This window comes from Molothrus ater, chromosome 7 (assembly GCF_012460135.2).
Source record: "Molothrus ater isolate BHLD 08-10-18 breed brown headed cowbird chromosome 7, BPBGC_Mater_1.1, whole genome shotgun sequence".
Taxonomy (NCBI): domain Eukaryota; kingdom Metazoa; phylum Chordata; class Aves; order Passeriformes; family Icteridae; genus Molothrus; species Molothrus ater.
In genome coordinates this window covers 18,779,282-18,799,314 of record NC_050484.2, presented here as the reverse complement: position 1 = coordinate 18,799,314, position 20,033 = coordinate 18,779,282, and the positions used below count along the sequence as shown (strand labels likewise).

Sequence of the window (20,033 nt, the reverse complement as noted above, 5' to 3'; positions counted from 1 at the left end):
GAAGGAATAGATCTCATGCCTTTGATTTACTAAGGACCTCTTGAAAAATCCTGAGGTTTGCTAATACTGTTCCAGTTTAATTTATGTATGTAACTGAGAAGAAACCTGTGTAGGTATTCCAGAAATCACTATCAAGTAAATTGGGCTTGATTAAAGCAAACTTAGAGCAGGTGATGCTATGAGTGGTGTTAGCAGTTTTTGGCACTTGAGAATCCAGCTGAACTGGTGATAGCAGCAGTGAGAATTTCTCTGTAGATAAATTCCCATGTGTAGACTTGACCTTACTTACCAAACATATGGAGTGGGAATAAAAAGGAGAGAATCTCATTTTGAGTGGAGCTTTAATAAATAAGTGGAAGAAAGTTAAATTCTGATAGAGTAACTTCATCAATTTTTTCAGCTATTTAAAATCTAATTTCAACTAGTAAGCCTTAGCAGACATTTTGGTAGGGCAACATAACAGACTTCAAATAATGGAAAGACATATCCCATATAAAAACATGAATCCCTCAGTGTGGCAAAAGCATTCATGGACTGTGTTTCATTTGATTCCTTGGAACATAAAGTCTTGAACAGGGGGACAAGTTTAGAGAGGGCCTTTTTTCTCCTTTTGCAGAAAGGAAAACATGAGAAATAACAGCCAACCTACAGATTAATCTTTTACTTCAAACCATCTACTATTGTAGAAGTAAACCTAAGTACTGAACTGTGCAAAACTTTCCCAAGCTGTTTAGTTCCCTGCAAAAGTACTGTCCTGATTTGTGATCTATGTAAATTTTGTAATCTAGTGTTCCATCTGTGAAACAATGCTACCGTTAGATCTTGGTGAGAAAGAACATTTTTAACCTTTCTACACTCATTTTAAATACTGGTAGAAGAAAATCCTGTTAAAAGTGTACTCTTGCCACATTTCTTAATTATAACATAGTTTTACTCTGCTCTAAGAGAATATAATCAGGTATTAAAAACAAACTGTAAATGCCCTGTGTAACTGACATGGGAGTACAGAGGAGAGAAAGTTATTTTTTTGATAAGCATTTCAGCTTTCCATCTGCACAGTCTATTTTGACTTTTGGATGAAGGGTGTGAACTTCCTTTTCAGTAATTTGTATTTGCAAAGCAGCTCATGATTAAGAAAAAGATTATAAAACAAATAATTAACTTTTTTTACTGATGGTTTTTTCAGGGCAGGAGACTTGAGTTGCAGAGTCCTGCAGTTCATAGTAATATCCCAGCAAGTTTGATTTTTTTCTTGAGAATACATGGCCCCTCTGACTGGGGACTGGGCAGTGGCAACACCCTGAGAACTTACTGACTCATTCCTGATGGAAGCACCAGAGGTACCCTGTGATCACAAAGACCACAGGATGCCTAAGTATTCAAATGTGTGTCCATCTTAAAATGAATTTTCAGATGGAGGAAATGAAAGGGTAGACAAAATCAGACCTTTCATTTCCACCATACTTGTGGCCAGTCCGTAGGTATAAAGTGTGAACAATCTCCTTTCTCAACTCAAGGAAGAGTAGTAACTTCTTGAGATTCAGGTTCTTTATCATTCCAGAGAAGTTTGGAAGTAAAACATGGCATTTGCTTAGGGGAGAAGGATATTGAGTACTAATTTTTAACAGTAGATATCTGTATTAATTATATCTCATTTTATTAGCTCCAGTAAGAATCTTTATTTCTGGTTTCATTAGGACTACCAGTGTTGGCAAAGATCCATGAAACATTTAGTATACTCCTGTGATGTCATGTGCTTTTTTAAGATGCAGTGTTAGATTTTGTGAAGTGGTGGTGGAGATGTTGTTAACTTGTATTACATTTTGGAACCTTTGCTGTTTAGTTTAGTTTGTGAAGTACCTTGAAATCTTCAGATGACAAGTGCCTGTGTAAAATGGTTCTGTTATTCTCTAGGGAACAAGCAGTTAGAACTGGCCTCGTAAAGGTGTCAAAAATACTTTATTCCTGCATCAAAAATTTATATTGATTAGAGAGTATATAGCTAATTACATATGTTGCCAACTTTGATACACATTATGTTGGCTGATATTTTTTCTCTGAAACAAAACCTGACAAACCCTACAAGTGGATAAGGTAAAATCTTAAATGTGCAAAGATTAGAAATTTTGTAGTGTTAAACTTTTGTAGCAATCAGTTTTAGAAATCAAAGTAACTAACCTTACAAAATAAATGAAATAAATGTGGATAATAAGGCTGCCTGTAGAAGGAAAAAGAGAACTTAAAAAATTGTTTTTCTCTAAAGGGTTGCTCACAATGCGTGATTCCTGTAAACAGTAAAAGTGGTTTTCTTGTAAGAATATGTTGAAGGCCTCTCTGTTTTAGTTTGGTAGTTAAACCAGAATTTTAAGAGCATACAATCTCTTGGCAATAAGTTTCTAAGTATATGATTGTCAATTTTTGAAACTCTTCCTCTGCCCCAGGAGGACCAGGATGGTAGCCAAGGCGTGGGAAAGCGCAAGAGGGTGAAACTAAGCAGCACCACCAAAGGTATTTATAAAGTACTGATCTCAGTTCATCATGTTTGCTTTATGTTTGTCTTAAAAAATATCCAGGGATACTCAATTCACTTCCCAAGCACTGTAGTGCTGCATGTGACAGGTATTAACATAGCATAGTCTAAAAATGAGTAGCAAGTGAAAATGTGGTAATTGGCAGGTTAGATTTCCCTTGAGTGAGTACCTCTGTCTGGGGCTCTGTTTGACCATTTTGTCACCTCTGTGCTGTAAGCTGACCTGCAAAAATTCATTCTGTTTTACTGTGTGCCTATCAAGGCTGCAATATAGCTTTACAAAACAGGTGTTTGATCTATCTGTTCTTAACAATTTTTTTTGATTGTGTTTGCAGCCAGGCAAGAATGGTTCTCTCTTGTTCTGGTTGGTCTTTTTTTAGTTTATTAATGTTTAAGATAAAATACTAGAATGAAGTCTCTTTTGAAACCACTCCATTTTTTCTTCTAGCTTGAAATTAGTCCCTTTTGCAGTTTATAGTCCAGCATGAGTAGCATTCACATTGAGGTCAGTGAAAGTTTTAATTCAAGAGCAACCATAGGCTAGACAAGATAGTTCTGTCTTGTGCTTGACATGTTTCTGTGCTAAAAAGTGTTTAATAATATTTAAATGCTATTAAATGCTATTGTTAAATAAAGAAGAATTTTTTTGATTGTGTTTTTTCATTATGAGTGTGAGGACACTGAGATAGGAAGTGCAAAGATTTGAAAGCCTTCAGAAAAGAATATTTGGGTAGAGGAATTGTAGTGAAAGTTGGATTAAAGTTTCTGGAAGGTCTCTGGAATGAAGGTTTGGAGCCTGAGTTTTTAATGCAGAGGTTCATGAATCAATGAAATAGTATGATGTGAGGAGTATGGGAAAGTAAGATTGATTGTTTCTAGTGTTTCCAGATTGAAGGAAAAACGATGAGGAAGGTGAAAAAGCAGAGAACTAAATATTCTGGCAACTGTGTTGTTTAGAGGTGATCGTAAAAATGACATGAGAAAGATTGTAGTAGAGATGTGGAAAAGGCAGTAGTTTTGGAGATATGCAGGAAACATAGAGGCATCCAAGTAAGGTTCTCTTACTTGGATTTAAGAGGCTGTTAGCTTGTCTAAAAGATGAATTAAAGTCAGCTAACACAAGAAAAAAATGCTGCTGTTCTGATGCATAATAACTCATTAGGGAAAGAGGCAGGGAGGAAGCCCAGATTTAGAAGCTTCCTGATCAGAAAACCAATATCAGCAGTGGCATTTCAGGATAAGTGATACTTGAATTCCACATTTCATTTTCCCCCAGGATTGTAGTCTTCCCCCTCTGAGGCATCCCAACATGGACTATGATCATGATGTTGATAGCTCCTAATATCTGCCCCAGAGGAGGGAGTCTGCCAAAGGGGGAAGGGTAAGTATCTGTTTTTATTAAATATCAAATAGTTTTCTGAAGTTTTCAGTATTCATATTTTATGTCCAACAGGGTATAAAATAAGAGTATGAAAAGAAAATTTTGGAAAACTGAGTATTGAATAAAAACAGATTTACCTTTTCCATATAAGCCAACTCCCCATCCCATACTAGCTCTGCAGCGGTACTGTCTTCATCAGGGCTATATACTGGGGGTATATTGGAATGGTACATCTTATATTCCAGAGAGATATTTCCAACACTCTGTGAGGTGTATTGTGGCACAAAGAAAGAATAAAATACTTCTTTAAAGAAAGTACAGTTTTTAAGCTGAGGTTCGCTCATACAGGTATGGGACTGAGTACTGAGAATTTTTTAAACTCTGTTTTAAAACCTCATACTGCATCCATCTGAAATACCAGATGTTTTTTAAACCCAGAGACACTATTTTTTGAAAAATAAATTTAAAATCCAGTGATGCTTTTCAGAAGAGTGGGAACATTAGTCCCAGCATTCTTGATAAATGTTCCAGGTTTGGTTAAGAGCATTCTGCCTACTCAAATTATATAGCAGGTGTAAGCAGGTGTGTATTGTGTCCCTGCCTCAAACTGCTGCATAAAGTGTTGGATATGCCCTGTTCACCTATGCTGTGTGTCAGAGAAAGCTGCACACTCAGTGACAGATACAGTGTTCTGTCGTATCCATGCCTGCTGTTCTCACTCAGAAGCACTTGGTATGTACCTAAACTTGTGCTCTCTGCTCTGTGGGCAGAGGACTTCAGTCTTGCATGGTTACCAAGCTTTCCTGGGCAGTCAAATCACACATGCAACTTCATAACAAGAGATGAGGAAGAGAACATAAATGAGCATCATATGTTTGTTGCTGTAGGTGATGTGTAATACCTTACAAATTAGTTTAATATTTATTAATATTACAACATATTATAATATTTTAATGTCTTTTATGATCATAAAAAGGTAGTGTTTTATATCAATGCTTGTCAAATATATTGAATAAAACATATTCATTTTTTTTGTGACTTGCTTGAGTCTTGAGGAGAACCCTAAATTTTAAGTCTGGGCAAATTGGTTACTTGCCTGGGGAACTCTGACACTTGGGAATGGTGGAAAATTGAGGTAATTCCTGCTTCAGAAGAGCACAAATGTCTGTCTTGCCTAGAACAGGCACAAAGCTATCCAATGCAGCCTCTAAAGCTGTCACACTTCAATGAAGATGTGAGTCTTCAAAGCCAGATGATGTTCAGTGCAATGTTTTTGGATGTGTACAGATGGGAGCACTTCATGCACTCCTGTTGGAATATGTGATTTGGTGTGGAGCTATGTATCCTCAGGTGTAGTTGATTCTAGGTATAGAGAAGCAGTAGTATTATTTCTTTCTTCTTTAGTCCTCATATGTTACTGGAGTGAACACCACGTGTTGTAGTTGTAAAGCATAATTTTTCAAGAGGTTGATTATTTATGATGAAGAGTCTTTATATTTTAGTTTTTTGAAAACAGAGTTAATATGATTTATGCTCTATCAAGTGATCATTTAATGTAGTTTTTTCTAGCAAAGGTCAGATTGCAGCTTTGCAATCAGGAAACTGATCTGCTTGAAAACACAGCTGACAAAATGGAAAGAGCCTGGACTTGATTCCTATGTAGGTGCCCCACAGGGACCTACTATCAGTATGAGTAAAGGGGCAGAGTGAATGGGCAGAAAAGAGGAAAGATGAGACTGTCTCTCCTGCTACCATCAGGAGTTAGTGCCTCTTGATTATCTGGGTATGGTAATTTTTGTATTAAAAAACCCCAGCAAACAGCTTAGTGGTTGGTCAAGCAGTGCATGTATTGCTTTGAAAGTAAGAATAAAGGATACATTATTGCTTCTATTTATTTTGTTTAGAGCTTGGTAAAGTGTTGTTTAGGTAATAGAATTAATCACTTAATCATAAATTGTATTTTTTGTTTTGGTATTTTAACTTCAGTTAAGCAGTACTCTACAGTGTTTCCCTTGGTTAAGTAGTTGTGTAAATACTGTGCAATTTGTTGTCATGCATTATAATCAGTGTAGCTGTTACAGTCAGGTGATGTGATTCAATGCAATCAATGAAGATTGATAGAATTGTACTGAAAACTTTCACTGGCTTCTCTGGGAGATTCTTTTTATAGCTACAGACTCTGACACTCTGCAGTATTGGTGATCTTCATTTTCCCAGTGTTTAAAAAGAAATTATTTACAGAATGAATGAAGATGGTCTTAAATTTTTGTTCCTGAATTTTTATATGACTGCAACAGCACTATTATTGTTCTTAGTTTTAACACTTACTGCATTACACATGCCCTGCTTCAACTTTTTATGCAGATCAGTCTATCATGGATGTTTTGAAGCATAAATGTTTTCTAGAAGAACTATTATTTTGGACAATAAAATACGAGTTTCCACAGAAGATGGTGACTTTCTTACTCAACATGCTACCAGATCAAGATTATAAGGTACTTGGCCTTACTTAATTCAAACCTAAGTATCTTTTTATATTCACATACTTAGTGTGTATTATCCCTTGCAGGACACCATGTATGCTTATGTTTGAATAGTAAGTAGTAAAATAATGCAGATCTTTTACCTTGTTTTGAGTATTTTATAAGAAGTTCCTAAGTGTTTAGTATTTGAAAACCAATGTGGACAAAACAAGATGGATAAATCTGGAGCAGCAGTATTAATTTGGATTGATGATTTATTTTCCTTTTTGTCTGTTAGTGCATGTTTGCATGTGTTGGATTTTGTTTAATTTTATTTTACTTTGTAATTTGTTTTTTGTCACTAAAAGCATGTGGATCAGCACTGTATGATTGTGTAATGTGGTATGGCTAGGGAATAATTGCAGTGATTTCATTCCTATTTCAATTATTGTAGTAGGCAGTGGTTTTTCCACACAGGCCATTACAGTGTGAGTATTCTTGCTGCAGCTATATCCTAGGTAATTTTGGCAGCCTTCCAGGTGCTTCCTTACAGAGTTTTGCAGTTGTCCCTATGAAGTATCTCCTGGCCCAGAGTTGTGGAGACTGGATGTCATCTTCCTGTTTTAAATCTTGGTGTGCAGCCAGGTTTGGTTGTTTGCTCCACATGTTCCCAAGACCTAGTATACATAGCAATCAGGCTTAACATTTTGCTCTGATCATGTCATACCCTTGAGCCATGCAAATATTTTGGACCTTCTCAATGCCTGCTGGGAGGAAATTGCAGTCCAGGCATGCAGATTTTTTCAAAAATGTCTGTTCATAATGGGACAACACTGTATTTGTGCCCCCTTAAAACCTTGCTGCATCAAAACAAAGGAATGAAGATTACTTGCAAGGAAGAAAAAGCCAAGATATGGGCCTTGAGTAGTACTGTGTCCATCTCAAGACACCACTTTGATTTGGGATACCAGCACAGATTCGTCCTGGTCTTAGATTCAGCTAATACATGAGGAGACATTAGGACTTCCTAACTGATGATCCATTGCTATGAAGCTTGAATTCTTCCTGATATTTGGACACACACACGGACATCCAGTTCTCCTGATCCATTGCCAGCTAAATTCCTGCCTGTAAAAACACCCAGCTGCTAGCAGCATGCAGAAGAATCTGGTAAGTGTTGCTGTGTTTCCCTTACAACTGTACCATGTAATAACATCAGCTTCTGATGATTGTGGGATCTTTCTTCCTTTGACAATGAGCCATAGTCTTCGGTGACTTTCTTTATTCATTTTCTTTCTTCACTCAGAATGGAGATCATGGTGTATTTGGTCTCTCTACTGATTGCCACCTTTAACTGGAAATAGTCCATTTTCTACCCACCAATACAGCGTGCTCAGATTGAAAGGTTTTTATAAACTTTTTTGTTGGTCGGTTTTTTGGTTACCAATTTCGTACTGTTTTTCATTAAGCAGTTAATTCCTACGTTAAAGCTTTAGTAGAAGCACAAATACCAAGTGTTCAAAATTTTTTTAGAATGTGTTTAATTGTCATGGTCGTCTAAATGGCATTTTAAGTAGTAGAGTCAACTCAGAGCAGGAAATGTATCACATAGCAGTACTAGGGAGGCAGTAAACTTTTTTTGCAAGAAACCTTTGCTTTGTTGCAAAACTGTCAATGCTGCATGAATTTTAAACATGTTTATGAGGCCTGTGGTTAATTTACAAGGAGTGGCTCTACCTTTTACATGGAAAAGAGAGAACATAACATTTTGGGATGAGTTAGAAGAATGTTTTATCTTACATGCTTCCATTTAGCTTTTTTGAAAGAAAAGCTTGTTTGCTGATTAATCATACTGCATTCTCAAACAACAGGAATACCTCTAGGGATTAAAACTGCTCCAAATGGTCCTGCAGCTTTCTGCTACTTTCTCTCATCCCATCTACATTACATGTACTGTTCTAATTTTTTTCTCTGTCTGCTGTTGTGCACTTTATCTGATTCTTTGTGAGGTGATTTAGCTCATTAAATCAGCAGAATTCTGCTAGGTTGGATTCCTGGTAAACTGAGGGAGATAGCTGGACATAGAGCACAGAGCTGCCTATCTGCATATGCTTTGAAATTGTTGAAATCTCTGACCTCCAGCATAGGCATATGAGAATCTATCACCGCCCTGTGTAGCAGTCACTGAACCACTAGCAATCTCAGTTACACAGACTTTTTTTTTTTTTGAAATAGGAAAACAAACTTCCCTTTAAGGATTCCCAGTACTGAAAAGAGGTGTTGAAAGGGGTGGGCTAAAACCCTGGGTTAACTAGCTCTTCCCTCTCTCCCCACTTTGGCAAATGAGAGAGATAGCACAACAAAAAGTGTGGTCTTTGCCTTACAGATTTGGGCTTGAGGCATCCCTTCCATCACTCTCTGACATTTGAAGCTTGGAAGACTTACAAGTGAAGAAAAAGAAAGCAGAAGAGAAATTTATTGAAGCTTCCAAGAAATTAAAGGTGTTATGGTGTGGACCAGAGGAGAAATAAAAGGCCTGAGAAAGAGACTTTCCTGTGACCAAGGAGAAGGCAAAGAATGTGTTGGCAGTAAACAGGAAGATGCTGGAAGAGTGTAAATCATCCAAGAGCAGAGCCTTGCTGAAACCTTGCTGAAAAATGCAAAAGCATCTGATGGACATAATGAATCAACAAACATAATTAACAGAAATGCTGTTCTGTGTCAGGCACCTCCCATAGTGATCCTTGGGGCAACGATTAAAGCAATAGGACTTCACCAACCCCTGGATATGCTGTTCTACAAATTCTGTAGAGCAGTTTTTCTATTGGAACCTTAATTTTAGTGCAGCATTCAGCTGGCAGAAATAGTTTACATCTTAGCATTGAGAATATAAACATGGGAGATGCAAGTTCTAGCTGAAGCATGGGGTTGGTGTTAGTCTCCAGAGAGTTCTGGGATTGAAGTTGAGTGGTCACCAAGAGGAAAGGCTAGCTGAAAAAATGAACTTTGTTTTTCTAGAGGTAGAAATTTAAAAGCTGCTTAAGATCATAGAGAGTAAGTCAGTGAAGATAATTCGATGCACAGGAAGCATGTGTGTCTTAGGAACCTCTCTTGCAGAAGGTTGGAACTGAGTATTTGGAAACGTGTTATGACAGAAATTGCATTCTTGCTACATTCTATATTTTTCCTTAGTTGTGTATATAGCTTTGGCCACTGAGAGAAAGGATATGTGGATGGACTGATTTGGCCTACTGTGCCTGGTTTTATGTACTGACTGCAGTTTACCACAGTATTTCAGCTTCTTAACTTTTGGAATGAGTTTAGTTTCTGCCTCTCAAAATTGGAAAGGGTTGGATTTGTTTGTTTAACTTGCAAGTGAATGTAGGAGTAAAGCTTCTGTCTTTCCTTTAGTTAAGTGTTTTCCAGAGTCTCTACTATTATACTGTAGTGAGAGCAAATTTACAGTACTTTCAGAAGTTCATTATGGTAAACGAGTGAGGCACAAAAAATTTTGATGCATGCCAATGTAAACTAAAGAAAAAAAATTCCAAAATTTGTCCTTAGAGAAGAACCTTGTTTTTGCAGTCAACTTGAATTGAGCGTGCTGTGTAAAACAAGTGAAACGTAGTTTCTTCATCTCAGAACCCAAAAATCCTATTTAAACATAATACAGTGTGTAGAAGTAATACATAAATAAAGTATACTCTTTTACCAGCAGCATTAATATACTAACTTCTTAAAATACCTGCTACATATTTTCTGTCTGAGGCTTAATGTGAATTAGGGTGTAATTAACATTAGTGTGAATGTCTTGATGATAGGTGCTAATGCCAGTGATGAAAATTGTTTCAGGCCTTTAACTTAAAGGAAATTATGTGATGGGAATATCTGTAATACCAGAATGATATTGTATTAACTTTGCTCAAGTCTTGAGAATATGTTGTGCCAAAAACGCTCTAGGTGAGAACAGTTACCATTGTTGGGTGCTGTGTGTGGAACATACTTTCAGTTATTATACAGGTTTCCATCACTGTGGGCCAGGTATAGAAAGGCAAGTTAAGTATTCTTGCAGTGTTTCCTGCAGTGATGTCCCCATTCTCACCTTGGTTCAGTTTCTTGCATCAGCAACTTTTTCTTTGGGGCTATTTGCTGGGAGAACCAGTTTCTGTACCTAACAGCAGAATTATGTCATCATGTTTTTGGAAGTACTTCTGGGGTGATAATAACATGGTAGTGCCATAATAAAAATATGGGAGCACTGAATATAAGGCAGATCAAATAAAGTAGTGATCTGTATACAGTCTGGTGAAAGCATGGCTGCTGAGGGTGGTTTTAAAATTTCTAATTCTATGCTTACGAAAGGTTAATACTTCCAGAAGGAATAGGCAAGGGATTTTTAGACTTTGGATTTTTATCACTACACAGCTTGTCTTCTTACTAAGCCAAGCAAGTCCAGATGGTGCTAATTCAGAACCTAAAGTACTAAGTGAGAAGTGATTTCAAAGCTAGCAGATATGTTCATTGATGTGCAGTGAAAAGGTTGATTTATAATGCATTTTGAGGCTAATGGAGTGGAACATAGAACTGTACTAAGATATTTACATGTATTTATATATGTACAATACATTTAAATACTGATCTGGTTAAAAAACCCACTAACAGTTCTGTGAAGAATAACAAAGCTGCATATTAATTTAGTTATTGAGGAAAAAACACTAGAGGTTTATTTAAAAAGTAGCATAGGATGCTATGACAGTAGAAATGAAAATCAGTGTAGAAATGTCTTGCTTGAAAATAAATGAAAACCTTATTTCATGGTTAGATGGCTGCAAGTGATGAGGCAGCTTTATAAGGCACTACTAAAATAATTGTTCACAGTGTATCATTTTAGGACATCCTGTTGTAGGATGTACAAATTTAGGATAAAGTAATTGTTAGAACTTTACTACTTTCACAGGTATGCTGAGACATTATATTCCTTGTTTGAACATTTCTGGGTTGGCTTTCTTTAGTCTGGGAAGTATAGAATGAGAAGATTAGATTCTGGGGAGAGGCAATAAAATTAGCAGCCTAAGATACCCCTCCCTATAAATAGGTCTTTTCATTTGGTCTGTTTCTAGAAAACAGTCATCACTTTTGGTTTGTCATAGCAACTAGTGTTTCCCAGGGTATGTTGATTGTACATTCATAAAGGAATATTTTATAATGAAAGAAAGATAAGTTTTGTATGATGCTTATTAATGTCAACATTTCTTTATAATTTGCAGATTGCTTTTACAAAAACATTTGTTCAGCACTATGCTTTATTATGAAAACACTGAAGAAAAGCCATGAATCAGACACCATGTCTAATAGAATTGTGCATATCAGTGTTCAGCTGTTCAGCAATGAAGAACTAGCACGCCAAGTAACAGAAGAATGCCAACTGCTGGATATTATGGTCACTGTTCTGTTGTACATGATGGAAAGTTGCCTTATTAAAAGTGAATTGCAAGGTAGGGTTCAGTTGTTTTTTTGTTTCTTTCCATGAATAATAAATTGATTATAGCGGAAATTTAATCTTTCTTTGGTGGTCAATCCACCCCACTGATGCCTTTCCAAAAATGTACAGGATCTAGCAATATATGGTAGAGGAAGATCTCAAAATTCCCTGGGAATATAAAGGTAGTTATCAGGAGTGGTACTAATGTTTTATCCTTTGGTTTGTATGGTTTTCTTTTAGGAATGTTACATGATTTAGAATGCAGGTTATTACTTACTACTTAATTTGTTGTGTGAAGTGCCTAAGCAACTATTTGAATGAAAAATTATATACGCAAATTGAGACCTGTATGAATTTAAAAAATATTTTCAAAGAATTTCACAAGCTATTTGCAGTATTTAAAATTGTTTTAATTTTTAAAACTTCTGATTGCCTTGATATAATTAGAGGAGAATAATTTAATAGTTTGTCAATATAGCAATTTTATCAACCTTTTGTTTGACAAAGTGGTAGTTTGAATTTGAGCTATTGTAGACTGTATAACTTCTTTAGTGAAAACAGCTGTTCTATTTTCACCCTCCTTGTTTTACCTGTCCTTATATGAAAATGGCACAATTGAATCTTTCTGATGTCTGATATTCACACTCTTATGTGCCTAACAGACTGGAGACCTCAGCCCTCTTCATCCTAGTTTGAATCTGAAAGTATCCCCTAGACAGGCTGAGTGCTGCTGCTAAATAAGTATCACAAACTTAGGCATGAGATTGTATTTTTTTTCCCAAAGTATTCTTGTCTCAGAGTCCAGTCTGTGTATAGCCTAAACCAAAATATCTGTGCAGAAGTGGGAAATCCTCTCTCATCTAGCTATCAAGAGTGCCCTCATTCAGCAGCACTTCAATATGAAAAATGTTTCTGTTGCCCTACATAGACTGCTTTCCTGAATAAAGGACTTCCTTTATTCAGGAAAATGCTGAATATTTAATAGTTTGTATATCAGGTGATTTTTGCTAAACAAATGCCATATTGGTGGAATGTAATTTAAAACTCTTTCTAAGCATCTTTTGAATGTTAGTTTTTGATCAGTATGGATGTTGCTAGCATGGTGGTAGGGTTCTGTAATGGGTCAGAATTTCAATACAGCAGAGAAAGGCTGTACTGGACAGGCCAAAGAGAACCACTCTACATACAGGTTTACCTCATCATCCAGAGACTGGAGTCTCTTAGTAAGTGTCTTTTCTTCTGTTCTTCTTTCTGCTGAAATAGAGTATTAACTGACATGGGTACTGGAAGTTGTTTCACTTGGATCGTGAATCCAGAACCAATTCTGTTTCCATTCTGATCTTTCTAGGAGTCCCTCTTATGAAAAGGAAACAAAGAGATTTATTTGGCAGATGTAGAGGATGGAACTTCTGTGATTTGGGGTGGGAGGGAAAGAAACACCCCCCGGGCTTTGATTTCTCATCCTCCTCTTCTAGGAACCTTCTCCTGCCCCAGTGTTGGGCAGGCTGAATAAACCCTCTCTCTGTCCCAAATTCAGAGTGGAAATGTTTTGCTCTGCTCTTTTCAGACTCAACATGCCAGTGTAGGTTTTGATCACCAGATTTGTTCTTGAATGCTGTAAGGTACCTTGCTCACTGGGGTTATATCAAATTCAAAGTAGAATGCAGGTGTTCGTAATAGGAATTGTATTATTTGTTTTTTTTAATAATTAGAAATATTGGAAGAGCCATAGCTGTGATGGTTTTCCTAACATGCTACTTTCCAGAGGTTGTGATATTGTTCAAAGTTTAAGTGACTCTTGCTGAGTGGCATCTGTGTAGGCTAGTCCATGATGAAAAAACAGCTTCAGGTACATGAAAGAACCATTTTAGTTTTCTGCAGTTTTCTCTGTGTGTGTCTGACCCCAGCATTACAGTACATCCGAATTGATATTTTTGCATTCTTTTGTAACTTTATTAATAAATGAAAGAATTACTTTGTGTTCTTGTTTTGTTTTTTTCTTCTTTAAATCTAGATGAAGAGAATAGTTTACATGTTGTGGTGAATTGTGGGGAAGCACTACTGAAGAATAACACTTACTGGCCCCTGGTTAGTGATTTTATAAACATACTTTCACACCAAAGTGTGGCAAAGAAGTTTTTGGAAGATCATGGTCTTTTGGTAACATGGATGAATTTTGTATCATTTTTTCAAGGTATGTGACTTTTATGATCAGTACTAATACAAGGATATTAAGACAGTTAATGTTCACTGTAGCACAATCCCTACAGTTCTGTATGTATATATTTAATCTATTAGTATTCCCCCAAGACTGTATTTCTTGAAGAGTACTTTATATTCTAGAAAACAGGTTACAAAAATTATCTAATGGATCTTTTTCTTGTGTGAAGTAGTTGAAGAGCAGTCACATCACACGTAGTCTACTGAGATCTATGGTGCAAGAATTCTGAGGTTATACTTAAAGTACAGATCACAACTGTAAACCAAACTGTTTTACTGGTGAAATTCAAAATTTAAATATACAGGAAATTAATCTCATATATCTGGATCTTCTTCTAAGTGTTGCTTTTGATTATGTAAAAAAATATTTTAAGATAGTGTATCTCAATGCTGATAAATGTTTTGCTTAGAAAGACGACCAGCATTCAGATGTTCTAATTGACTGAGTAACATTCAAAGTAGAAGTTCATGTTCCCTGAACAGCAAGGACTGCAGTTATTAGCCAGGTTTTTGTCTTTTCTGGTATATTCCTGTTCAAACTTTGTTTTATCAGATTCTTCCACTAGATAAATTAGTTTTTGTAATAGGAATTGGCTTACACTTTGTGGAGTTGTTTTTCGAGGTGTGTAAATGCATAGTACTAAAAAGACTGCATTCCATTTATCCCTAGTTAAATCTTGGGTTGTATAACTCTGCTTAAATCTTTGAAGGTATGAATTTAAATAAACGGGAGTTGAATGAGCATGTGGAGTTTGAATCGCAGACATACTATGCTGCCTTTGCTGCTGAGCTGGAGGCCTGTGCCCAGCCAATGTGGGGTCTGCTGTCACACTGCAAAGTTAGGGTAAGGCTAACATTTCCCTGTCATGATTCTTGGTTTTATTCATGACTTATTCTACAATTCTCAATCTTGAAAAGACTGTCTTTTGTGTTTTGAAAAGACTTTGGTTTGGCTGTCTTTGTCTATTTAAATAACACAAAACTCCAATCAACTCGGATTCTGTGTATAGTGAGTGTAGAATTCATGCTTGTACATAATTTATTGTCTCCAGTACTGGGACTACAAGTTCAGGATGTGTGCAGTCATTTCATGTGAGTGTACATATGGAATAACTTCAAATCTAATGAAGAACTTGATAAATGTCTCTGAGTCATTCTGCCTTTGTTCAGTGGGAATGGAGATACATAAGTCATCCTAATGTGATTCTAATGTTGGCTGTGTCTGTGAACAGACACTTCATTATGATGGGAGATGGAGTAATTTATGGGTTTGTGTGGGTCTCCTATCAATTTGAGGTGAAAACCTCTTTGGTTCTGACATGAAATGGTCTCAAAACTAGAGCAAAGACTTGTTGCTATTTGCTAGACTGTAAATTATATTAAGTTACAGCAAAAATAGAATCCATTAGCTTTTAGGAATATTTAACATATGAAAAATACTTTTTACTGTTTTTCTGTGAAATAAATACTTGTATTCGAAATTAGCTTATTAAGATAATTAATAGTGTCAGTGAGACAGTACTGACTGGATTGAACTGCACACTGAGAAACCGTGCGAGCAGTCCATGTGATTTTAGAACAGTTTGAATCAGGCAGTTGTGAAAGCCTTTCTGTGATGTAAATTACACTGATACATTATGAATTTATCAATTTATGAGTCTACATTGGTTTTTGAAAACCGAATTACAGCTTCTGGCTGTTTGAAGTGCTCTTCATTTTTCCTTAGTTATGGGATGGTCTTTTTTTTAAGGCCATGCTCCTCCATCAGTTGTCTTGTCAGTCATGTCTTCAGCCACATGTTTGAACCTTTTGGTCATTATCAATAAATCTGAAAATGTTGAAGAAATTTCATAGCTTAGTTGTTGTACTTATGAAACCTGGAGGGTTGGAAGCTCATGTCTCACAGGATAGGGAAAGCCAGCAGAGCCTGTCCTTCATAGAGTGTGGAGCAACAGGATGGGAGTGTGGCTGTTGTATTTCCTGATGTGAAAAGGTGCCTGACTGAAATAGCTGCCACTTGCACAACTTTTGGCTGGCCTGAACACTGCTGCCTTTTGCATGAGAAGTGTGTCATTGGATATCCTGAGAGTGTGAGGCAAGTCTGGAGTCTGTGTTTAGGGAGAAGTGAAGATTAAAGGAAAAATCTGTTAAGAAAATAGGCTTTGCAAGTTCTGCTGATCACAGAGCAATTTGGTTTAGCTTCTTTTCTGCTTTTTCTTCTTGCACACGACTGCTTCTCTCCTGGAAGGCAATGTACAGCTCTAGCCCTGAAACATGATTTAACCTGAAATATAGTGTAGTTTTATGGCATTCTTACAGTTATATCATGCAATCATAACAAGGTTTGCTTACCATTGAAATCCATGCAGTATTGCGGTATCATATCATTTAGGGTCTCTTGTGTTAGCCAACTGTAAGGACCTTCTAAGTAGATAGAACTTACAGGCCATTAGCTACAGTAGAAGTAAATGGATAAATTAAGTAACAGTAGGCACTGGGACCACCTAGAGAGTGAGTCCTATGAGGAGCAGCTGAGGGGAGCTGGGGTTGTTCAGCCTGGAGAAGAGAAGGCTCAGAGGTGACCCTACAATTCTCTGTAGTACCCTGTAAGGAGGGTATAGCCAGGTGGGAGTTTGCCTCTTCTTACAGGTAACCAGCAACAGGACACGAGAAAATGGCATCAAGCTGCAGCAGAGGAGATTCAGGTTGGGCAACAGGAAGAATTTCCTCATGAAAAGAGTAGTTAAGCATTGGAGTGGGCTATCCAGGAGTAGTGGAGTGGAGTCCCAATCCCTGAAAGTGTTCAAGAAACAACAGGACCTGGCACTTAGTGCTGTGGTTTAGTCAATAACGTATTGTTCAGTCAATGATCTTGGAGGTCTTTTCCAACCTCAGTGATTCTGTGTACTGTAAAAATATTATTGAAATAATTGTTTTATTTGTAGTAGGGAAACAATGGCACTTAAAACTTTTTTGGCTCATATAAGTGTGCTGGTTTATCTTAACTGCAGGAAACACAGGAATACACACGCAATGTTGTCAGATACTGCCTTGAAGCACTTCAAGACTGGTTTGATGCTATCAACTTTGTAGATGAGGTAAATATCCTTAGTGAATTTAAGCAAAGCACTGTGAAAATCTGATTAAATTTAAAAGGTGATACGCTCCCTACACCCAGCCCCCTCCCCTTAATTTAGGTGACTATTCAAGCTAGTGATCAAAAAAGGATTGCCTTACTGAAATTAGAGATTGTAGTTGATACTTAAAATGTTATGTCTAGGACCCTTTTTTTCCTGTAGTCTTGGTGATTTAGATTTGCTGGTGCAAGCTTAAGCTGTGAGTTTTAAAAGCAATGCTTTCCCTGTCTGAGGGAAACTTCTGAATAATCAGAAAGACAGGAGAATGAAATAACTGCTGTGTTACTGAAAAGTAAGTCTATCAAATGAAGACATGTAAAATACTGCCCTTGGTGGTTGTGCCAAAGATATTTGTATGTTTGTTTTGTCCAATATATTATATTAAATACCTTTATTTTACTTTCAGCCAGCACCTAACCAAGTTACTTTTCATTTGCCACTGCACCGTTACTTCGCCATGTTTTTAAGTAAGGTAAGCATGTGTTGTAGTTTCACAGAAGATGGAAATTCCCTGTTGAATGTAATCATTCAACACAGCATATGCTTGCTTTTGTTTCTAGGCTGTTAAATGCCAAGAACTAGATCTGGATACTATCCTGCCAGATCAGGAAATGCTGATGAAACTCATGATTCACCCACTTCAGATTCAGGTACGGGCAGACTTCTAACTTAACAATAGGAAGTATGTCTTATTGTGGGATGTAAAAATAAGCCCTATATGACAATAATAACTACAATATACTAAGTAGTTAGGGTAACATCTTTTTTTTTCCCTTCCTCTTTCCAAAATTAAAAATGGGGCATTAGTTATCATACTCTGAGAAGTACATAATGATAGTATTCACTACAGCTCTTCAAAAATGGTAGGATGGACCAATCCTCTGGAAACATAGAATTGTAAAGTGAACAGAATGGAGTGCAGTTTGACAAGAAACCCAAATCTTTTGTATTTTAAATTGAGAGTGAGTTCCAGAATGGATGCACAACATTTTTATTTGCAAATTTGGACTTGTGCTTAAGTGGCAGTGAGAAGTATTTGTAATCACTGCTTTTAGATCTAATCCCTTTTTAATCGTGATGCCTTAATTTTTGGTTCATTTTGGTACCACAATACCTTCATTTTGAATTGGTTTCAAGATTTTAAGGAATAACTACATGTATAAATCACATCATTTGTCTTTGATTACTTTCATTGTCTGAAATACTTTCTTATATGAAAGTATGGTATCTGTTTCATAAACTTGCAGTGGATCTTTATATCTCTTACTCTCCAGAAGTCAATTAGTATAAAAAAGTCTATAAAATTGTAGTATGTATGCATGTCTATGTGTAATGATAGTGAATAAAATGATGAGAGGGCTGGAGCACCTCTGTTATGAAGACGGACTGAGAGAATTGTCGTTCGCTCTGGAGAAGAGAAGGCTCTGGGGAGACCTTAGAGTAGCCTTCTACAGGGGCCTACAAGAGAGCTGGGGGCAAACTTTTTAGCAGGGCCTGTTGCAATAGAACAAGATGAGTGGGTTTAAAGTGAAGTAGGCCTGGTTTAGATGACCTGTAGTACCTTTTTTGCTACGAGGGTGGTACAACACTGGAGCAGGTTGTCCATGGAAGTGGTAGATGCCCCATCCCTGAGAACATCCCAGGTTAGATTAGATGGGGCTCTGAACAACCTGACCTAGTTGAAGATGCCCCTGATGATTGCAGGGGGATTGGACTAGATGACCTTTAAAGGCCCCTTCCCACCAAAACTGTTCTGTGACTCTCCAGGAAAGCCCCAGGGGGACTTGTTACAATGACATGTAGTGACAGGACCAGGGGGAATGGCTTTAAGCTGAAAGAGAGTAGTTTAGATGAGATATCACAAAGACATCCTTTGCTGTGAAGGTGGTGAGACACTGGAACAGGTTGCCCAGAAAAGTCAAGGATACCCCATCCCTGGAAGTGTTCAAGACTAGAGTGAATGGGGCTTTAAGCAAACTGGCTTTAAGCACCTGGAAAGTGTCCTTGCCCATGGCACAAGGGTTGGAAATCTTTAAGGTCCCTTCCAATTCGAACTGATATCTGATTTCTATTTTTCTATGGTACCATACTGATGATCTGCTAACATTGAACTGAGTAGCTGAACATCCCTGAAATGTTTATAACTTTTTATGTTCCCTGAACAGGCAAGTCTTTCTGAAATTCACAGCAATATGTGGGTTAGAAATGGTCTACAAATTAAAGGACAGGCCATGACTTACGTGCAGTCTCATTTCTGCAATTCAATGATTGATCCTGACATTTATCTGCTGCAAGTAAGTTATGTTTTCTGAGAAGCCAAGCCAGTATTATTTACCTACAAACTATTGACTAGAATTAATTTAATAAAATTAATTTACTCTCTTTCTACAGGTCTGTGCCTCTAGACTGGACCCAGATTATTTTATTTCATCTGTTTTTGAAAGGTAGGACTAAAAGATGAATGCTCTTGTTTGATGTTGTGCTGGCTGTTCTGCTGATTTACAGTGTGTAACAGAAAAATTGCATATCTGATACATATCTTCAGTGATACAACTCTGCCTAGCCAAAACTAACACCTAAGGCCTCTACTAAAACAGGTATCTCTTGATTTTAGACAGCATTGGCTTTTGATTTACAAGGTAGTAGTGAAGATACTTGTTTTCTAAGCATCTTTAGGACTTTTTAAGTTTCATATGTGTTCATATGCTAGGATATCCTATCCTGAAGCAGTAGTAAGAGACACAGAATATTTCCTTTTCTGGAAAAAAATCAGGGTTTGAACACCAATTAGTATGCATTAGTTTTTATATGTTGTTAAATA

The 20,033-nt window shown here is 36.9% G+C and overlaps 1 protein-coding gene across 1 annotated transcript in view; it reads left to right on the top strand.

The window, feature by feature from the left end:
* UBR3 (ubiquitin protein ligase E3 component n-recognin 3) overlaps nt 1-20,033 on the top strand; it is a 97,880-nt gene that overhangs the window by 14,667 nt on the left and 63,180 nt on the right. Inside the window, 11 exon segments of the mRNA XM_054515359.1 lie at nt 2,442-2,508; nt 6,276-6,406; nt 11,641-11,671; nt 11,674-11,868; nt 13,870-14,049; nt 14,786-14,919; nt 17,087-17,173; nt 17,619-17,684; nt 17,773-17,862; nt 19,378-19,506; nt 19,604-19,656. Coding sequence (XP_054371334.1) covers nt 2,442-2,508; nt 6,276-6,406; nt 11,641-11,671; nt 11,674-11,868; nt 13,870-14,049; nt 14,786-14,919; nt 17,087-17,173; nt 17,619-17,684; nt 17,773-17,862; nt 19,378-19,506; nt 19,604-19,656 — 1,163 coding nt within the window.